Genomic DNA, 22,091 nt, shown 5'->3' with positions numbered 1-22,091 from the left:
CCACAGTTCCTCCTAGAAGACCCTGCATTATGGCCAATTAATAACCACTTCCAGCTCTCACCAGAAGACGAAGCATTAGAGAAGAAGAAAACCACATTTACATTAATTTCGACTGCTGAGAAAAATTCAATATTAGACCTCATTGAAAAATTCTCTTCTCATAAAAAATTGCTTCGTGTGGTCGCATATATATTACGATGGATCAGGCGACCACCAAATTCCTCCAGGGGCCAAGATCTGACTTCAGAAGAGCTAAACTTGAGCTTTCTAAAAATTGCACAGGTGGTCCAACATTCAGAATTTTCGGATGTTATTCAAAAATTGCAGAAAGGCACCACCCTACCCGCAAACTTGCAAAAACTCAACCCGTTTTTGCATGAGTACTCGGATAAGTCGCTGTCGTTCAAACTAATCCGAGTAGGAGGTCGCTTATTAAATGCACCTCTCCCATACGATGCCAAATTTCCGCTTTTATTAAATAAAAGTTCGCACTTCGTTATAACGTATTTACGGTTCCTGCATATTCGAAATCACCACGCTGGGGCTAAAGCGTTGGTTGCGCTTCTTCGAGAACGCATATGGCTAATTAATGCCCGAGAAGCTTGCAGTAGAACCGTAAGAAATTGTGTACGTTGTTTTCATTACAAGCCGAAGTTGCAAAACCAAATAATGGGAAATTTGCCAGCCGAAAGACTTCGAGCACTACGGCCCTTTCTTATATGTGGCGTAGATTTTTGTGGTCCGATATACACAACTCTAAAAATACGCGGTCGACCACCCGTAAAAACATACATTGCAGTTTTCGTTTGCTTCACTTCAAAAGCAGTACATTTAGAATTAGTTTCGGACCTATCTTCTAATTCATTTATTTTCGCCCTAAAAAGGTTCATTGGACGCCGAGGGATGCCGACGAAGATATTCAGCGACAATGCCACCAACTTCGTCGGCGCCGACCGCAAGCTGCGCGAGCTGAAAGAGGCGTTTCTAGCAATGGGCCCAGAACTGCAGAGATTCGCAGCAGACGAAGGGTGCAGCTTCACCTTTATACCACCGCGGGCGCCGCACTTCGGCGGGTTATGGGAAGCCGCGGTGAAGTCCGCCAAGCATCACGTCGTTCGCGTAATCGGCAACGCGCTACTGACCGCAGAGGAACTGTCAACCCTACTGGCAGAAGTGGAGGCCATCCTCAATTCTCGGCCCCTAACACCGTTGAGCCAGGACCCCAACGACGGCGAGGCACTAACCCCAGCGCATCTGCTGATAGGGTGCTCCCTACGAGCATTACCTCCAGAGCAAGTGCCAGTGGACCCAGTTCGTTGTTGCGAGAGATGGCAACTTGTTTGCTGTCTCAAGCAACAGTTCTGGCGACAGTGGTCCAAAGTATACCTGACGGGACTTCAGGAACGCAACAAGTGGCTGCACCCCACTCGCAATCTGCAGCTCAACGACCTCGTCCTCGTCCACGAGGACAACGTGCCGCCACAGCAGTGGGTACTCGGCCGCGTCGTCGCCACCGTCGAAGGGCAAGACGGCAAGGTGCGAGTCGCAGACGTGGCGACTAAGGCGGGCACAATTAAGCGTCCCATTCACAAGCTGGCCTTGCTTCCAATGGAGGTTGAAGGAAATTGATCCTGTCAAGGTGGCCGGTGTTGCATCAAGCGACATATCTACAAATTTATAAAAATTACAAATTTATTAAAATTATAAAATTTTGAATTATAAAAATTATAAAAATATTGAATTGTTAAAAATTAAATTAAGAAAATCTATTGTATACTTACCTTAATAATCCATTTGTAATACTCACCTTACTTACCTCAACGTAATCTATTACAATATTGAACATAAGTTGAAGATAATCATATTTACCCCTTTTTTAATACACAAATACATGGCATCAATATATATAGATAGCTGGGATGCCAATTTACGTATTTGTGTTCTATCCGACTACCGGACTATACACTGTCGCGTTAGGAACAATCTCTGGATTCAGATTCAGAGATCCCAAAATGGGTTGAGTTAGACAAGTCCCTAACCAAACGGGTTAAAACGGTTGAGAGAGTATCAAACCTCAAAGGCGAGTTGAGTACTCAACCTAATATTAAGTCGGCTGATGGTGAAGGTCGGATCCCAACCTTACAGTCAAGGATTGGATCCAAACCCATCAGTTTCCATCACGCCAAGACAAACAATATTAAATGTAAACTGTGCTCATCTCAATCGCACATTTTGAAAAATTGTCAAAGATTTATTGAGAAGCAGCCTAATGCACGATTAAATGATGCCGGAAAACTCCACGTCTGCTTAAATTGTTTATCAGACTCACATGAAGTCAAAAATTGTAAAAGTATGTTTAATTGTAATAAATGTAAACAGAGACATCACTCTATGATTCACCGGGATCAGAGTGAGGAAATAACTTAGATGTCCGACAGTACAGACAATACTGATATTTCTACTAAGTCTCATATGGCCTCTATTAATGCCAATGTCTGAAATGTGCCTACTAGTCGAAGCATGCTCTTAGGTACAGCCATGGTGCCCATATGTCACAACGAGAGCATCTTCACTGTCTGAGCCCTGATCGATTCGGGATCTAAAGGAACCTTCGTAAGCAATAGTCAACAAACACGCTTAAATCTGACATGCAAAAAGGTCAGCACCCGAGTTTCAGGATTGAATAATACCGTGTCAGGACGAGTTCAATCGGCATGCCCGATCACAATTGGCTCGCCCCGTAACAAAAGTTTAAAACTAGAAGCGGAAGCTTTGGTACTGCCAAAATTGACTGGACTGCTTCCATCCAGATCAATTAACCCTTCAATTGTCAAAAGGTTACCCAATATCCCCTTACCGGATAATAATTTCTATACGAGTCAAAAGGTTGACTTGTTGATCGGAGCAGATCTTTACCCGAAGATAAATGGCAAAGGCGACGGACAAAATTCAACAATAATTCAACAAAAAACACAAAATCATTTTTGTAAAGAAAATATTTCTAATTTTATATTTAAACAACAACAACGACAACAACAACATCATCAGCAGCAAAAACACAATAGCAATCAGCCTAAACCATTTGCATTGCCACCAGGGACCACGGAAGAGTCACAAAATCGCACCAAATTAATAATACAAAATGCATTGGCAGAACCAGACCAGAAAATTCCGCTATCTTTAGTAAACCAATGGCAAAAATTAATGGCTCTAAGTCAACACCATTGTCAGAGATGGAAGGCCAAATATTTAAAGGAACTCCAGAAACGAGTGGACAGAAAGTCCAACTACACGACCTAGTGGTAGTTCGTGATCAAAATTTACCTCCAAATGAATGGAGATTAGGCAGGATAATCAAAGTACATCCAAGGTTGGACCAACGAGTTCGAGTGGTGGACATCCAAACTCAATGTAGCTTAATTTCTAGGCCGATAACAAGAATTATAATTTTACCCAATCAATGTTAATTTTCTCACCTTAATAATCCTTCTTTTCGTTTAGAACATTATTGAAAATTACAACAATCAACTGCCCCCTATGCGTAGATAGCCATCTACTCCGCTGGTGCCCAAAGTTCCGGCAGATGTTCCCAGAAGTTAGGCTGAAGACTACATTGATCCACCGATATTGCAGCAACTGCCTCGCGTCGAGCCATTCAAAGAATGAATGCGACAGTGTAATACGCTGCAAACGTTGCGGCAACCCACACCACACGATGGCATCAGTTCAGACGCCGAAGAACAAGACGACGATGTCATTGAATTGACATGGGCACAGCAGGTCGAGGCAGCGGAAATAGAGGAAAATTCGTTGAAAATTAGCACGACGGATTCGGAGCCCTATCAACTACGTCAACCGACGTCAACAGTGAGTGCCCAAATACGACGTTGTCCGTTACCACCGACGCCAGTAAGGTCTTTGGAAGACCATTTATTTCAAGAATTCCGCAACCTATGACTGGCAGATAACGAATTCCACAGGCCAGAACCAGTCGAATTAATCTTGGAAGCGGACGTTCACTCCCGGCTCATGTTGCCCGGGTTAAAACCAGCGGCAATGGGCCAACTCATCGCCCAAAATACGACACTAGGATATATAATATCCGGTGTTGTATAGTATCGGTACAATAAAGTGCACTGGCTGCCAACGCCTCTCACATTTACCGCCTACCCAGGATGGAGTTAGACTCGAGTCGTTTCGGCGACCTCGGAAGGTGGTGACTTCGATGCAAATTTGCGGCATGGCAATAATCGACTGAGACTCGATTCATCTCAGCGGCATTTCCCGGACCGAACCAGACTCGATTCGTCTCGTCGGCCACCCCATCTGCAAAGACGTGGAAGAGGAAGTGCAGGAAGCCAGTTAGTTAAGTTTGTTTAAAGTAATTTATTGTAAACTGCATTTACAGTAATACTGCAAGGCGGGGAGAATGTTGGCCCTGCCGCCGCCCAATTTCTTTTGCCACGTATGTATCGGCAGAGCAATCTTTTCTTTTCCTCTTCTTCGAAGTTTTAATTCGCGCGCAACTAAACACTAACTAAAAAAGTTGCGCGCTTTCTTCTTTTGCGACAGCCCTGCGTTACAGACGTGGTAAGTGGGTTTCCAATTTGTTATATTAAGAATATATATATTATATGAAACCTTTTGTTTTATTTAATATTTGTGGAATCATTTGCGCCGACCGTTTCCCTACGGCCAACCACAACTACGGAAAGAGTCACACCGTGCTCCACCACCCGAATTATCACAGGGTGTGCTGGTTTTTCCCAGATGGAGTGAGGGGAGGCTTAGCTCATTTAAACATATGCAAATATCCCAAACCCCATAAGACAGCGGCAACTATAAATGCAATACAATTACCACAACAGCCGGTTCTACGTTACCAGAATTGATCAGGATTTTATTCGGCCAAGGGCTGTATTTTTGGAGATCTAACCCCGTTTAAATGGGGTAAGTTTTAGTATAAGATTGTCATCACTAGAGCAACGCCTTGACTCTTGCTGGCATTGAGTCTAACCCGGGCCTTAAAGAATTTTCATGTTGCGCCTGCATCAAAAGGATTCACCCAAACTCCACACAGAGAAAAATATGGCTAATAAAAATAAAAAGATTGTCTCTATGATCAGTTGCAGGGACCAAGAAGAAGACTGAAGTCAAAGACGAAGATATTTTCATAGAGATTTCTTCTTATTTATATGTAGGAAATCTTCTTATTTTTATTTAAAAGTTTATCTGCTTAAAATAATGAGAAAACTTCTTGTTCGATAAATTCTGTCTAAATGTAGGAGAAGGCGGTGAGAAGAGAAGGGAAGCGTACCGCTACAAGTTCCATTGATTTCTGTTGACATCTTTCCATACTCTTGAATTCAAAAAGTAACTGAAGTGTATGAAAGAAAATAGAAAACAAAAACGAAATGTAAATATAAGCAACAATAACATAATTAATGTGTTGAGCACGCAACCATAACATACATTATACGCGTCGAAGTGCACGGGATGTAGCCTTGCGTATATTAGTTAAAAAAAGAGCAAATGCACAAACAAAAACAAACTATTCACAAGCATAAGCATTTCAATGTCGCCAATCATAACTGTATTTCTATCGGCTAGTGTTTTTGCATGCTTAAGATGATGCAATAATTATTGGGCATCAGTCAGTATTAACGTGAGTGTGGCCCGACGCGTGTCTTATAAAAATTGTAAAATGGATATATTCAGTTCGAATGAAAATAGTATCGCTCCTTGCACATTAGATGCAATTGAAACGCTGCCCATTTTTAAATCATGGGAGTTAAATGATGATATTTGCTCCATTCTTGTGGACTACGGAGTGACATCAACGATAATTTTAACAAAAATGGATTGGGAAGATATCGACTGTTTATTTGAAAAGTTTCCAACAAAATTTTTTGGCGAATGCATTTAAACGGGATTAAGAAAATGGAGGAAGAACATGGTAAGTGCAGCATAATTTAATAACTTCTTTGGTGTACATTTATGCAAGCATTTTTAGAATATACCGCTTGTACGTGATGCAAGCACCTTATCTGCGAGTAGTCGAATTTTGGAGTGGTTAGAGAAAATTTCTGACGACTTAAATGCAGCTAAAAGTTCAAGAGATTCTTCACCAGTACTCCAGCCAACGTATGATAACTGCATGGACAGTCGCAGCTTAACCGACCTTTTAAAAGGTACGGTTAAAGGGCAGCTTGTGCTTCATTTTCAGCAGAAAAATGTTTTCTTGGACGCCAAGCAGCAGAATACATTGTGTCACTGCGTAATAGAGAATTATATAGAAAGGCGGAAAAAACTGACATATGGAGAAATGCAAAAGTGGGCCAACATCATCTGCGATGTATTCCCCAAAGAGAATCCGGTATGTATATCCATACGTGTAATCATTTCATGTTTCAAAATGAAAAAAATCAGTTCTGCTTACTATTTTAATTATTTTTGGGAAATCATTCGGCACACTTAAAACGTTGTGCAAAACATGAACAACCAAATTAGGAGTTTAGTATGAAGTTAGATTTGTACAGTTTATGACGAAGGATAAACTTGTAAAAACTATTACTATTAAAAATTAATAAATAAAAATAGGGCCAAACCAAAATAAAACTAATTTTGTTGCATATGTTTTGCGCAATACTATTGATTTATTTAATTGTAACATGGTCTATTTTTTTAATGCAACTAGTTAATATTTAGGAAACATATTTTCTAGCAAGGAAATATGGTAAGAAAAATCCTACGGGAAAGCTATTTTCACGCTGGACGAATGCTGACAAAACCAATTATAAAAAGTTTTCAACCGATCGTACAACTGCCGCTTCGCCTGCAGCTTTATCCAGCGGTATAAACAAATAGATTGTTTACTCTCACCAGATATACTTATTTCTGAATATTTAGATAAGTATTACGAAAAGAAGTGCTGGCTGCAGAATAATTGCACACCATGGGAACAGGTTATTGATTACTGGAAGGAGACATATGGTCAAAGAATTATAGATATCCATAACGCCAGTTCTTTAAGCTGCATTTTTAGTGAATGGCCGCGCTATAAGGACTTTCGTTGATATGAACTTGTGAGTTCTTATATTCAATGCTTTTTTCAAATAATTCAATAACTTATTTTCCATAGGTATAAATACGCTTTGAGACTCTTTACCCCGGGAAAGGAAATATGTTATTTTTGAAATTGGAGAAGTTTTATAAAGAAATCCTCAAAATTTTTGATAGAGATATAAAAGACCGTGTTTCAAGGGAACTATTCTTAAAGTATTTGCACATTGACAACATCTCAAGTGGTAAAGTGGTTTATCAAATGAAATTGCGGTATTCAGGATTTCGTGCTGTATAATATGCAAACGACCATATTACCATGGCAGCGCAATCACAAATTACATATAGATATGTATGTATATGTACAACAATAAATTTTATATTGCGCTGTCGTGGTGATTTGGAAATGCAATGATGCCGGATCGTATGCACGAAATCCTGAATATCACTTTTAAAATAATAAAATTTTTATTTACACAATTTTTTTTACAGAATGTAAATATTGTATAAGTACAATTCTTCTACATGCTTTGCTACAGCCTTTGAGGCTTAATAAGGACAAAAAACCAACAATAGCTGATGCCCAAACAGATTTCGTAACACTCGTTGCAACACGTAATGATATTCAACCCACAATAATTGAATTGAAGAACCAGTTTGCGGTAAGAAAGGAGAAACTACAGCTGAGAATTATCGTCGTTGGATCAGATTGGTCATCCATTTCAGAGTTTTATGTTTTTTGCGATGGTCTGCAATGGAAATGTACTACGTATATGAAGTGCGTTGACTGCATTATTAAACTATCGTACGTTTATAAGATAGAGTATTCACAAAGAAGCAAGCAAGTATGGGCATTTTTAGAACAATATTTTTTTGAGTTGAAATCCGAAGAATTTTCTTCAGTGGCAAATCTTTTGAGTAAATTAAACTAATTTCATCTAATTTTGCTATAATGCCCAATTTTGCTTGCTTCATTTGTCAAAAAGCTCACTTACATCCTGTAGAGCTGATTAAACATCTAAAGTCAGCACATGGTACTCCACCAGTTTGTAAATTTCAATGTAACGAATATAATTGCAAACAAATTTTTTATAACATTCACAGATTTCAAATTCACCTCAAAAAACATTTGAAAATAGAAATTCGCAATAGCCAAGCTTGTAAAGGAAATTCTCTTGCTCTTAATATTCCAATTCAAACAACTAATTCATCAAATCAACTAGTACCAATTCAAAATATTACTTCTTTAAAAGATTCAATGATCGCGTTTCTACTTCAACTGCATTCCAATACGAATTTTTCTCGGAAAGACGTATTCGAAATTCAAAATTCCGTAACAGAGTTAATTTCAACCCCAATATGTGAAATATTAAGAGCCATTAGTAATTTTCATGAAAATAATTCTATACTTGAGGAAGTAATTAAAATTATATCTCAGCCATTTTATGATTTAACCACCGAATACAAATTTTTCAAAGAAATAGAAAAACTAGACCTGTATAAACATCCGCAAAAATATATTGTTAGCGACGAACTCTCAGAAGTCATACTTAATAACAACCCAACTTTAACCTCAGCTAGAACCGAAATAACCCTATCAGACATTCCCTTTCAAATTAAAAATTTTTTTGAGAGTAAAGGGATCTTAGAGGCAACGCTTTTAAATATGAAAAACTTATCAGAAAACCTTCCTTATACTCATTTCATCAATAGCAGCTTTTGGCAAAATTCAAAGAAAAATAATGTAACGATTCCATTTTTTTTGTATATGGATGACTTCGAAATTAATGATCCTTTGGGCAGTAAATCTGGCCAACAAAAAATTTGCGGTATATATTATAACTTTCCAAGCGTACCTCAGTACCAACTTTGCAAATTATCAAATATATTTGTAGCAGGGTTTGTTAAAGTTCGAGATCTACAAGATTGTGGATTTACTGTTTGCCTTACACCACATCTGAATATTTTAAAAACATTGGAAATTAATGGCCTTGAAATAAATGTAGATGGCAAAAGCTGTATAATACATTTTAAACTAGTACAAATTTTAGGCGATAATCTTGGTCGTAACACTGCATTAGGCTATGTAAGTTCTTTTTCTGCGAATTCTTGGTGCAGAATATGCAAAAGGCAAAAACTTCAAACTCGTACAGATTGTCTTGAAGTCCCGAACTCATTACGAACTAGAAGTAGTTATAATAGCGATATTTTACTGAACAATCCTGTTGTTAGTGGCATTAAAAATGTTTCGATATTTAATTCCTTGTCAAACTTTCATGTAACCGATAACATTGCTTGTGACATAATGCACGATTTATTTTTGGGTGTTTGCAAATATAATTTTTCCAAAATTTTACATTATTTTGTGTATGAAAGAAAGTTTTTTTGTTTAGAAACTTTGAATTACAGGAAACAGATGTTTCAGTATGGGGATACAGAAATTGGCAATATAAGTCCACCCATTTAAAAGCACCATATACAAAACGCTTCATTCAAAATGAACGCGAGACAGATGAAAACATTTTCTCACTTGATACTGCTCATGGTAGGTGATCTAATTGATCGAGATGATTTAGTAAATAAATTCCTTATTCTGTTCGTAAGACTAATTGATCTGATTTTGTTATCTAATTACAACGATACAATTTTAAATGATCTCCAATTATTGAAGAGCATAATTTTACGTACCAAAAATTATTTAAGGAACATCTGAAACCAAAGTTTCATAACCTAGTGCAGGGATGGGCACATTAGCCCTCAGTGGCATTTAGCCCGTGCGGACACGAGTGCACATTTTGAGGGCTAGGTGAGGGGATCATCGCGGGCAAACATGAAGAGGGAAGTGAGAGCAACGTTTTACCACTCCATATTTACAAATGAGAGCAACGTATTTTCCACCACCATTGACTGATCTATCACATGTACAGTGGTGTGAACAAAATAGAAACAACCATAAGGTGTTGTGAGGTTTTAAAATATGCTGTTTTCTTGTTAAATAAAATTGTTTTTAGATACATAACATAACATATATATATTTTTTCCTAACAGTGATTAAAATTTCCCACCATGCAAAGGTAAATAAAAACAAATTTTATTGCGAAACTGTAAACTCTGCAAATTATGTTTACCCCTTTTTGTTCACACAACTGTACAATTCCGATATGAAGTAAACTTCCACCCTTAAATTTGTGTACAATGTCAGTATTGCCGCAACCACTCTGCGTTGAACATCAAGTTACGGAGGAATGTAATTCATTTTTTTCGCAATTTTTCTCAACTTGTTATGCCCTTCTCTCCGTAAACTTATATTCCCCTCATCTAGCCCCCGTGCGCACTTTGCTAACTTTGCGGGCTAAAAATGTGCCCATCCCTGACCTAGTGCATTATCCTACAATAATTAAAAAATTGGGGCCAATAAAAATTTTATGGACATTTCGGTTCGAAGCTGAACACCAGTTGCACAAGCAATACGCGCAAAGCATTACCTCCAGAACAAATGTTAAATTTAAAATTGGCCACATAGTTACTGTAACTAAAAATGAAAATATAAATATATATGAAGTATTGGATTTTATTAAGGATTAAAGAAAATAATGTAGAAATTGTTTGAAAAAAATGGACACGCCTAAATTTTTCAGAAAGGTTTCAATCATATCTTATGGGGCCCGTTACAGAAATATATGATGTCATAAATTTGACAACGTTAGATGGTCCACCTATTCACTTTTATTTGCTTAATAATGGCCTTAAAGTTTTAAGACAAAAGAAGTATTGGTAATTTAATTTATTGATTTCTTATTTAATGTGTATAATAATTATATATTTTATTTGCTATTTATATTATATACATTCTATTACAAAACCCATACTTATAAACCTAAGTTTCAGAATTTTAAGAAAAAGTTTTTATCAGTTTGTAGTTTGATAATTCATTAAATTTTTGTATGTATGGTTTATGGTATGTGGTTATTAAACTATAATAAAAAAAAAATTATGTGAATTATTTGTGAAAAGATCTCAAAACCTTTCCCATATTTTATTACTTACGAAAAGAATCATGTTAAGTTATTTAAGTTATTTTTTTACCCAACTTATGTAATAAATAAACGTAAAATTTTTAGAATTGAATGAAAACCTTAATATGTAATATCTGTAATTTGTATTATTAACTTATGCTTTTTAAATAAATGCAAAGCTCTAAACTTATTAGAATACTAAAACATGCTTTTTAATAAATTCAAGAAGATAGCTCTATAAAATTAAAAGGTGAACTTTTTAATAAATTCAAGGAGATAAACTTATAAAAATAATAAGGAAAACTTTTTGTTAAATTCAAGCAGATAAACTTTTAAAATTAATAAGTCAAACTTTTTAATAAATTCAAGGAGATAAACTTATAAAAACAATAAGACAAACTTTTTAATTAATTCAAGAAGGTATTCTTCTAAAAATAAAAAGATTGACTTTTTAATGAATTTAAGAAGATATTCACATAAAATATCGAAGATTTCTTCTTGATTTCATTGAAAAGATTTTCCTAATTGGAATAAGAAGGCGTTCTTCTTGAGGAAAAACCATAGAGATATCTTTTTACTTTTGTTCTATTTTAATAGGTACTTTTCGCTCTGTGCACCTCGGTTAGGTGTAATATATGCAATGGATGGAGGCATATTAAGACGTACTTAGACTTTAGGACACACAGAGAGTGGACCACGAGTTACGTGGTTCCATGCTGCCAATGCACTGCAACCATAACCTCTACGGCTGTACAATCTGCACCTAGTTCGGGCACTGACCCTCCACTCCACCAGAGTGGCCAACGCAGGAACTCCACGGTCCATATAACCTCGAATAGAGAGCATAACTCCTATTCTGATCAGTCATCTCAACCTTTATCCCGCTATAATCCTCGTGCGGGAACCACTCAGCAAATCCTGTTTCATCGCAAAGTCTGTTCCGTGTGTCAGACCGTCATACGTCGAATGGCTGATGTTACTTCCCTTCCAACCTGCGCACCACACGTGAGTGGAGGGAGTCGTCTGTTGCCTTATGCTGCAGAAATCTGCTTCGAAACACCCAAAAATGGCGTTATCAACCGAATCGAATATTACAATTTAACTCCAACGGCCAGAAACGTGTATCGATAACTGTGGTCCAAGAAACCAAGTTAAGCAGCCTTGTTCTCTTCTCTTGTGAGCTCTGCAGATTTCAACGTAATAATATTATGCAAATATAATATTATTATTAAAGATCGCGAGCGAGATAATGGTTGAAGCCTAGCTTCCATATTGCACAACACCTTTTGGATAAAAAAAAATCCTTAAGTCTCTAGCCGACCCGAATTCTTCAGGTTTCTTCAGGTGCAGTTTCTGCTGCGATGTTTTGAAAGAAACTAGGAACCGCTATGGAGAGTGAGGGGGTTAAACACGTTGGGGTGCTTAAATGATTTGTTCTAGGCAAATTCGGATATTGCTTTAAGTGGTTTACGCCTATTTTTTTCTAATAACCCAGCTCCCGAGCTAGATAAAATTTTTACAACTTATAAATACATAACAAGTATGTTATAAAATATGTTATTAATTCTAATTATGTAATTAATTAATGCAGTACCTGTAAAACGTTGAATAATATTCCGTAGCGTACGATTTACCCTGATTATGCAAATACATATAATATTATTTTCCGCTGAGTTTCGTTGGTTTCACATTTTTTGCTGCCCATTTTAATAAGATTAAAGCAAATTTAACTATGAAATAAAGGCACACTGAGTTTTGAAGTTGGATTTTTTACTACAACACATTTGCTTATGTATAAATAGCGAGAGTGGCCCTGATTAATAAAAATCAAGCGAAATAACCTAATTTTATAAGGCGTGTCAATACTTTTGTTTCGCTATAATTAGCACTTTTTTCTTTTTATAATTAAACATATATAACAGATGATTAAATGAACTAAAGCAAATATAATTGATAATTAGTCGTCCTAACTATTTTTTTTTGTATTCAAAACTTAGTTTATAAGTGGTAAAATAGAGTGGTAAAGACGAGGTATCTTCCTGTGCCAATACTTTAGTTCGTCACTGTATGTATGTACATAAGTATACTTATGAAGACATTATAAGGTATGTGTACCGAATGCAAGTAGCGCCGTAGTAGCCTAGCGCGTTGCCTACAATTCTCAATTAATAACAAATCTTTAAATTAATGATTTTTTTTTGTTTCATTAATATTGCAATTAACAAGCAACATTTTAGATTATCATTTAATTCATTTTACGAATATATAATCAATTTAAATCTTCTTAATTCGACGACAGTAAAAAGACAAAATGGGAGGAACTACGCGAGGATATAAACAGAAACCCCTGGAGACTCGGGTACAAAATAGTGATGAAGAAACTCGGCGCTCGAGCAAAGCCACCTGACCTAACTGCTGCGAAAATGGATAACATTGTGAACGCACTATTCCCCACACACGAAACAAGGGCTAGTGACCCAGAATACATTCTAGGATCGACGCAAATCCCCCAGTATACCCTCGAAGAGCTGCAACTAGCCACTGCCAAGCTAAAGGCCAACAAAGCACCCGGACCGGACGGGATCCCATCCGAAATTCTTAAAATAATCGCTGCAGAGCGCCCGGTAGTACTACTGAACATGTACAACGCCTGCCTTGAAGCCGGAATATTCCCTGAACCGTGGAAAAAGCAACTGCTGATGCTAATCAACAAGGGAAAAGGAGACCCCAATTCGCCATCAGCATACCGCCCATTATGTATGCTTGATACAGCGGGAAAGCTATATGAAACCCTGCTTAAACCCAGACTTGAAGCGGCCATCAACGAAGCAGGAGGACTGTCCCCTAGGCAATATGGCTTCAGACCCGGCAGATCAACCATAGGAGCAATAAAATGCGTCATTGAAAGCGTAGAAGCCGCATAGCGTAAATGGCATAAATACAAGAGAATAGTGTTGCTGGCGACTCTAGATGTCCGAAACGCCTTCAACAGCGCTAGATGGGTAGATATGATCGACGCTCTCGAGAAAAGCTTTAAAGTACCCGACTACCTCAGGGCCGTGGTGCGGAGCTACCTTAGCAACAGGAAACCGCTGTACGAAACTAAAGAAGGGTCACGACAGATAACGGTTACGTCAGGAGCAGCACAAGGATGCATCCTCGGACCAGACTTGTGGAACATCAGCTATGACGCTATATTAAAACTAGAAATGCCAGATGACTCATATTTAATAGGCTACGGGGACGACATCGCAGCAGTAATCACAGCAAGGGATACGGAAGAAGCGCGAGGAAAGCTGAACCAGGTCATGATACCGACGCAAGCTTGGCTCGACTCACACAGCCTCCAGCTCGCTACGGAGAAAACAGAGCTACTGCTGCTAACAAACAAGCACGTACCTCTCGAGATAAGCATGCACACGACTACGGATATTTTTAGGACAAAAAAAGCAGTTAACTACCTGGGCGTAAGACTGGACCCCAGACTAACCTTCTGGGTACAAATCCAGCACGCCGTAGGAAAGGTAGTGAAGATCACTTCTCAACGTAGGAGGCCCTAGCCAAGAAAAAAGAAAACTCCTAATGTCGACAACAATCAGCGTTTTGTTATACGGAGCTGAGATATGGGCAGATACGCTCAAAAAGGAAAACCGGCGTAAGGTAGCGGCCAGAGCGCACCGCACTGCAGCGCTCAGAGTTGCATCAGCCTACCGAACAGTGTCCGGCGAGGCAATTTTAGTTATAAGCGGAAATGCCCCAATTGACCTTCTAGCATACGAAAGGAAAAAGCTGTGGGAGCTAAAGCAGTCATCCGATAACAACAAGAGAGCAATAGAACAAATAAAGAAAGAAACAATAATAACATGGCAACAGAGATGGGACACCGAAAGTCGCGGCAGATGGACGGCCAGGCTTATAAAAGATCTAGTCTCATGGACAGGGCGAAAATTCGGAGAGGTAGATTTTTACACAACCCAGCTGTTATCCGGGCACGGTTACTTCAAAAAGTACCTCCACAGAATGGGAAAAGTCGAAGAGCCGTCATGCCCATACAACGACGCGACAGAAGACGACGCTGAACACACATTCTTCGAATGTGTGCACTGGCAAGGAGAACGCACCGCCGTAGAGAACCTGGTTGGCCCAATAAACGCGGACAATGTAGTCAGCGTCATGTTGCAGAGTGAAGCAAACTGGGGGATTATGAAGAAATTCGCTGCACTCTTGCTACGCAGCAAAAAGCGGGACCTGGACGCAGGTGCGCAGATGTAAATCTCTCAATGAGAAAAATGGAACGCCACCCTGAAGTAATGCAAAAGCGGTTCCAGGGTGGGCGACGGTTCCTTAGAGGGGGGGCTTTTAGTGACTTGCAAGTGGCACATACCACTGCTGTGACGACAGCACCGATGATGCAGAAGGCATTTTCCACCCCCTCACCCGAAAAAAAAAAAAAAAAATGCTCTATTTTAAGCTACTTGAATAAAAAATAATGAAAACAAGAAAATAATTCATAAAACAAATAATAAAAGACAAATCTTTAAGTTATTATTGTGTATAACAGACACATACTGAGAATATCTAAATAATTCTCTGTATAAATTTTGACTCCCTAAAAATTCTGACCAACCCTGATCAAAAGACTTGCACACTCTTATTCCTAATATTAAAGGATAGTCAATAATACCGTAAATCGAAATATGGGGTATAAACCACATAGAACCAGAAAAATAACTCACAAAATAATTATGTAAAGACTTATTAAAATAAAATAAAGAAACATTAGAAATTAAATACCCCAATACACCTCCTACTACACAAACAAATAAAGTTAATAATTTTAAATAACTAGGTAAACAAATTATATAGGGAGTAGAAAAAATTAATCAACTCAATATACTACCTCCAACAATTCTCAATACTAATAAACCACTTATACCTCGCAGTATAACTCAGCCCTCATCTCTCAACATATTTAAAGAACCACAGTTTAATTCTCCGGTTATAGTGTAATAGACCAGCCGAAAAGAATAACAAACAGTTAACCCAGTAGAAAAAAAATAAAGAAAAAAAGAAAATATATTAATATAACTTAACGAAACAACTTCTAAAATCAAATCCTTAGAATAAAACCCAGCTAAAAAAGGTATACCACATAAAGCCAAATTAGCTACATTAAAACACCCAGAAGTCAAAGGTATATACAAACCCAATCCTCCCATCAAGCGAATGTCCTGAGAATTATTTATATTATGAATAATAGCACCAGCACACATAAACAATAGTGCCTTAAATAAAGCATGAGTTAATAGATGAAAAAAAGCAAGCTTATAAAACCCTATAGATAAAATTCTTATTATAAGACCTAATTGTCCTAATGTAGGAAGAGCAATAATCTTCTTTAGATCAAATTCAAAAGTAGCCCCTAATCCTGCCATAAATATTGTTAACCCAGAAAGCAACAATAATAAGTCTCCCAACCATCTACCTCTTATTAAAACATTAAATCGAATTAATAAATAAACCCCAGCAGTTACCAAGGTTGAAGAATGGACTAAAGCTGATACAGGCGTAGGAGCCGCTATAGCAGCGGGCAACCAAGAAGAAAAAGGAATCTGAGCTCTTTTAGTTATAGCAGCTAACATAATTAATGCTCCAATAATTTCTATTTCAACGCTATTCTTCATGCTTTCTAAATAAAAAACATAATTTCAGCTTCCATAATTTAATATTCAAGCAATTGCCAATAAAAAAGCCACATCCCCAATCCGGTTAGACAGCGCAGTAAGTATTCCAGCATTATAAGACTTAACATTTTGAAAATAAATAACTAAACAATAAGATACCAACCCCAAGCCGTCTCACCCTAATAAAATTCTAATTAAATTAGGACTAATAATTAATAATATTATTGATAACCCAAATATTAAAACTAATATAAAAAAACGATTAATATTTGTGTCTCCTCTCATATATTCCTTTCTATAATAAATTACTAAAGAAGCAATTAACAAAACAAAAGATATAAATAGTAATCTCATTCAATCAAACAAAAAAGTTATTACAATTCTAGTTGAATTTAAACTGACAACTTCTCACTCTAAAAATAAAGAATAATCATTTATCAAAAACACTAATCTAGAAGTAAAAAAACTAATTCTATTAGTGATTAAAATTAAAAATCTAATTCTATAAATCGATCTAAAGTGATAAACCTCATTTCATTGACACCACAAATCAATATTTTAAATAAACTATTTAGATCTAAAGTCAAAATAAACAAATATCTCTCTTTAAAATCAATAGATTTAAAGGAAATCAATGAAGAAATAATAAAAAAAAATCACGAATCTTACCCCCTCTAAATGAATAAACCCCTGAAAAAATCTTTCCATGTTGATTACAAGCATATAAATACAAAGTATAAGCAGCACTAAAAAAAGATAATAAAGATAAAGAAATTATAGTAACCCAAGATCAACTTACAATTCTATTTAATAAAGAAATTTCCCCCAATAAATTTAAAGAAGGTGGTGCAGCTATATTACAAGCTCTTAACAAAAATCACCATAAAGTTATTGACGGCATTAAATTTAATAAACCCTTATTGATTAATAAACTTCGACTCCCCAATCGTTCATTTGTAATATTAGCTAAACAAAATAATCCAGATGAACATAGCCCATGAGCAATTATTAAAGTATAAGAACCACAAAGACCTCAATAAGTTAAAAATATTAAACCCCCTAAAACAATTCCTATATGAGCAACTGATGAATAAGCAATTAAAGCCTTTAAATCAGTTTGACGTAAACAAACCAAACTAATTAAAACTCCTCCCACCAATCTAATTCTAACTCACACATAATTATATTTAACACCTCTTAACTACAAAAAAGAGAAAACTCGCAATAAACCGTTACCCCCTAACTTCAGTATAATCCCAGCTAAAATTATTGACCCTGAAACCGGAGCTTCAACATGGGCCTTAGGAAGCCACAAATGAACTAAAAATATAGGCATTTTAACTAAAAAAGCTAAAATTAAAGATAAATATAACAGATCATAATTAAATATATAATTACTCAATAAATAAAAATTCATTGTATTTAAATTGTTATACAAATAAAAAATTCCAACCAACATAGGTAAAGAAACCAACAATGTATAAAATAAAAGATAAACCCCAGCTTGAATTCGCCCTGGCTGATACCCCCCAACCCAAAATTAAAAATAAAGTAGAAATTAATCTTCTTTCAAAAAATAAATAAAATATAAACAAATTCATTCTTCTGAAAGTTAACACCAAAAAAATCAACAAAATAATAAACAGACTCACTAGCACTGATCATAAGTGTATAAATTCAAAGTCTCAATAAAATAAGACCATAAGAAATAAGATCAAATCCTAGAAAATATGAGATATTTACAAAATAGTTAGTACAATAATTTAAAATAATGAAAACAAAAGTTACAATAAATAATAAATTTATAAAACAAATAGGACTAATAAAAAGTATTATAAAAATCAATTTTAACATTGTAATACATTAATCGATTGAAAATAATCATTCCCATGTGTACGAATTATAGAAACTAAAATTGAAAGACCCAAAGCACTCTAAAAGTTAAAAATATAATATTAAAAAATCTTCTATAATCCATTAAATTTAAATAAATAAACAAAAGAAAAAATAAACTTAATACAATATATTCCAAGCTTAAAAGCATAGATAATAAATGCTTACGATTAGAAACAAAAACAAAAACAAGGTAATCCTCAATATAAACTCATTAACATTAGTTTTAATAGTTTAATAAAAACATTGGTCTTGTAAACCAAAAATAAGATTTTGTCTTTTAAAACTTCAAGAAAAAAGAAATAACTTTATCATTAATCCCCAAAATTAATATTTTAAATAAACTACCTCCTGAAATTATACAACTCTTTCTATATTCTTCAACACTAATCTCAAGATTAATTTTTATTCAAATAAATCACCCCTTAGCAATAGGATTAATACTATTAATTCAAACATTACAAATTTGTTTAATCACTGGATTAATAGCTAAAAGATTCTGATTTTCATACGTCTTATTTTTAATTTTTTTAGGAGGTATACTAGTTCTATTTATTTATGTAACTTCCCTGGCATCAAATGAAATATTTTCACTCTCCATAAAATTAACAACTATCTGTATCATAATTATATTAACTCTTACACTAATTGCCGTATTTTTAGATAAACTATCAACATCTTCATTTATCCAAAATTTAGAAATACAACCTTTATATAATTTTAACTTAACCGTCTCTGAAAACTCTTTAAGTCTCCATAAACTATACAACTACCCAACAAATTTTATCACTATTCTATTAATAAACTATCTATTAATTACATTAATCGCAGTAGTAAAAATTACTAAATTATTTTATGGACCTCTTCGACAAATATACTAATGAACAAACCTTTACGAACCCAGCACCCCTTATTTAAAATTGCAAATAATGCACTACAGTCACCGAAATAAGTATAGTGTACAAAGTGAAGAAAGGAATTTAGGGAAGTTTACAAGCTTTTTTTTGAAAATGATTGCATGTAAGCAATTGCGACCTATTTGTTCATTGTTGATCAGAACTTATTTGTGGCACAGGTACTTTTGTAGTACCGTTACTTTCTGTTTAATTTGCGCACTTGTACATTCAGAGCGAAATAATTATAGCGTACAAAAAGGAAAAGTATTCCGTATCGACAAGACGTTACATTTACTCTGTATTTTTAAGGATTTTTAAAGTGAGTTTGTTTTAAATAAATTATTAAAAAAATATTTATCCATCCTAACGAGCTTAATTTAATAACTAATTTAGAAATGCCTCGCGGAACCCAGTCATCGCTTGTTGAGCGCTCTAAAATTCAAACGATGCGGAAGTGTGGAGCTGCAATAAGGGATATAGCTGAAATATTCCATCGCAACAAGAAAACAATATGTTCCGTTTTAAAAAATCCCGAAATTTATAGTACAACAAAAAGAAATGGACGTCCTCCAAAGGTTGATGAACGGTTGAAACGGCAAATAAAGCATTTGGCAGTCAGTAAAAACATTTCTCCAGCAAAAATTAGGCTTCAACTAAATCTTGAAGTGTTCACCCGTCGAGTTCAGTAGATTTTAAAACAGAATAGTAACATCTAGTATGCCAAACGAGCGCCTAAGCCTAAGTTGCTACCTCGGCACAAAACTGCAAGGATGCAATATACCCAAAAGCATTAATTGTGGGACGACAAGTGGAAAAAAGTGGTTTTTAGTGATGAAAAAAAATTTAATTTAGATGGCCCCGACGGCAATGACAAATATTGAAGAGATATTCGGCGACCACTATAAACAAGGCATTCGAGAAATTTCAAGGGGTAATCTCTTATGGTATGGGGGCTTTCGGATATAATGGTGTAACCCCGATTTGTTTTGTAACGTATAAAATAAATTCTATAAGTTATATTGAACTGTTAGACAACGCCTTAATAGATTTTTTCGAACGATTTTGTGAGGAACCCTGAATATTTCAGCAAGATAACGCCGCGATACACAATGCAGCTGCAACAAAACGTTTCTTTATGGACAGATATATAGCATTAATGGACTGGCCCGCTATAAGTCCCGACTTACACCCCATGGAAAATCTCTGGGGAATACTTTCGCAGCAAGTTTATTCCGGTGGTCGACAATTTGATACTGTTAGAGATCTAAGGAAGTGCATTGAAGCCGAATTGAAGAAAATACCCATTTCCACCCTTCGCTCTCTAATTGAATCCATGCCGAGGCGCATAAACAGCGTTATTTTGGCTAACGGTAACCATATAAGTTATTAACACTTCGAATAAGTTTCATATAATATGAAATATTTGTTTGTACGCTATACTTTTTTCGTACCAAGTGAATTAAATTTTTGAATTATTTTATTAATAAGAAGTAATTTTTGTTTTTAAATATTGTGTAAATAATCCTCGATGTTGATTCCATTAATAAATAACATAAAAAATAATCATATGAAATTAGAAGTCGAATCAAACAGATTTTTAGCTTGTACACTATACTTATTTCGTGGACTGTAGTAGATCTTCCAGCCCCAATTAATATTTCAGCATGATGAAATTTCGGGTCATTATTAGGTCTATATTTAATTATTCAAATTCTGAAAGGATTATTTTTAGCTATACACTATACTGCAGATATCAATTTAGCATTCAATAGCGTAAACCACATTTGTCGCGATGTAAACTATGGGTGATTATTACGAACTCTTCATGCTAAGGGTGCATCATTTTTCTTCATTTGTATTTACTTACATGTTGGACGTGGAATCTACTACGGGTCTTATTTATTTACCCCCACCTGATTAGTAGGAGTACTAATTTTATGCCTAGTAATAGCAACAGCATTCATAGGGTATGTATTACCCTGAGGTCAAATATCTTTTTGAGGTGCCACAGTTATTACTAATTTATTATCAGCTATCCCTTACTTAGGAATTGACCTAGTCCAATGAGTATGGGGAGGGTTTGCTGTAGATAACGCCACACTTACACGATTCTTTACATTCCACTTCATCCTACCATTTATTGTACTAGCAATAACCTTAATTCATTTACTCTTCCTCCATCAAACAGGCTCTAATAATCCTATCGGGCTAAACTCTAATATTGACAAAATTCCCTTCCACCCCTACTTCTCATACAAGGATATTGTAGGATTTATTATTATAATTGCAGCACTAATTCTGCTAACACTAATTAACCCCTATCTATTAGGAGACCCAGATAATTTTATTCCTGCCAATCCGCTAGTTACTCCAGTACATATTCAACCAGAATGATATTTCCTATTCGCTTATGCAATTCTACGATCTATTCCAAATAAACTTGGAGGAGTAATCGCCCTAGTCCTCTCAATTGCCATTTTAGCAATCCTTCCCTTCTATCACTTACGAAAGTTCCGAGGTATTCAATTCTATCCTATTAA

General features: G+C 35.8%; 1 protein-coding gene, 1 long non-coding RNA gene and 1 pseudogene across 5 annotated transcripts; 2 read left to right on the top strand and 1 right to left on the bottom strand.

The window, feature by feature from the left end:
• The first annotated feature begins 1,160 nt into the window (after positions 1–1,160).
• LOC125779594 (uncharacterized) lies at positions 1,161–7,693 on the top strand. Of its 4 annotated transcripts, none has more exons than XR_007423374.1 (6): positions 1,161–4,950; positions 5,286–6,376; positions 6,725–6,853; positions 6,910–7,085; positions 7,142–7,307; positions 7,555–7,693. It is a non-coding gene; the product is annotated as an uncharacterized LOC125779594 (long non-coding RNA). The 4 variants fall into 4 exon arrangements; XR_007423375.1 differs by having other exon boundaries at positions 1,161–5,956; positions 6,014–6,376; XR_007423372.1 differs by having other exon boundaries at positions 1,161–6,376.
• A 7,893-nt stretch (positions 7,694–15,586) lies between these two features.
• On the bottom strand, positions 15,587–17,220 carry LOC125779351 (NADH-ubiquinone oxidoreductase chain 5-like; annotated as a pseudogene).
• A 1,595-nt stretch (positions 17,221–18,815) lies between these two features.
• LOC125779684 (NADH-ubiquinone oxidoreductase chain 6-like) lies at positions 18,816–20,839 on the top strand. The gene is given in 2 exon segments (XM_049460956.1): positions 18,816–18,848; positions 18,949–20,839. Coding segments are annotated over 2 exon segments (621 nt in total). The 3' UTR covers positions 19,537–20,839.
• Positions 20,840–22,091: the final 1,252 nt, after the last annotated feature.

Source organism: Bactrocera dorsalis, chromosome 6 (genome assembly GCF_023373825.1).
Source record: "Bactrocera dorsalis isolate Fly_Bdor chromosome 6, ASM2337382v1, whole genome shotgun sequence".
Taxonomy (NCBI): domain Eukaryota; kingdom Metazoa; phylum Arthropoda; class Insecta; order Diptera; family Tephritidae; genus Bactrocera; species Bactrocera dorsalis.
This window is presented reverse-complemented; position numbering and strand designations above follow the sequence as displayed.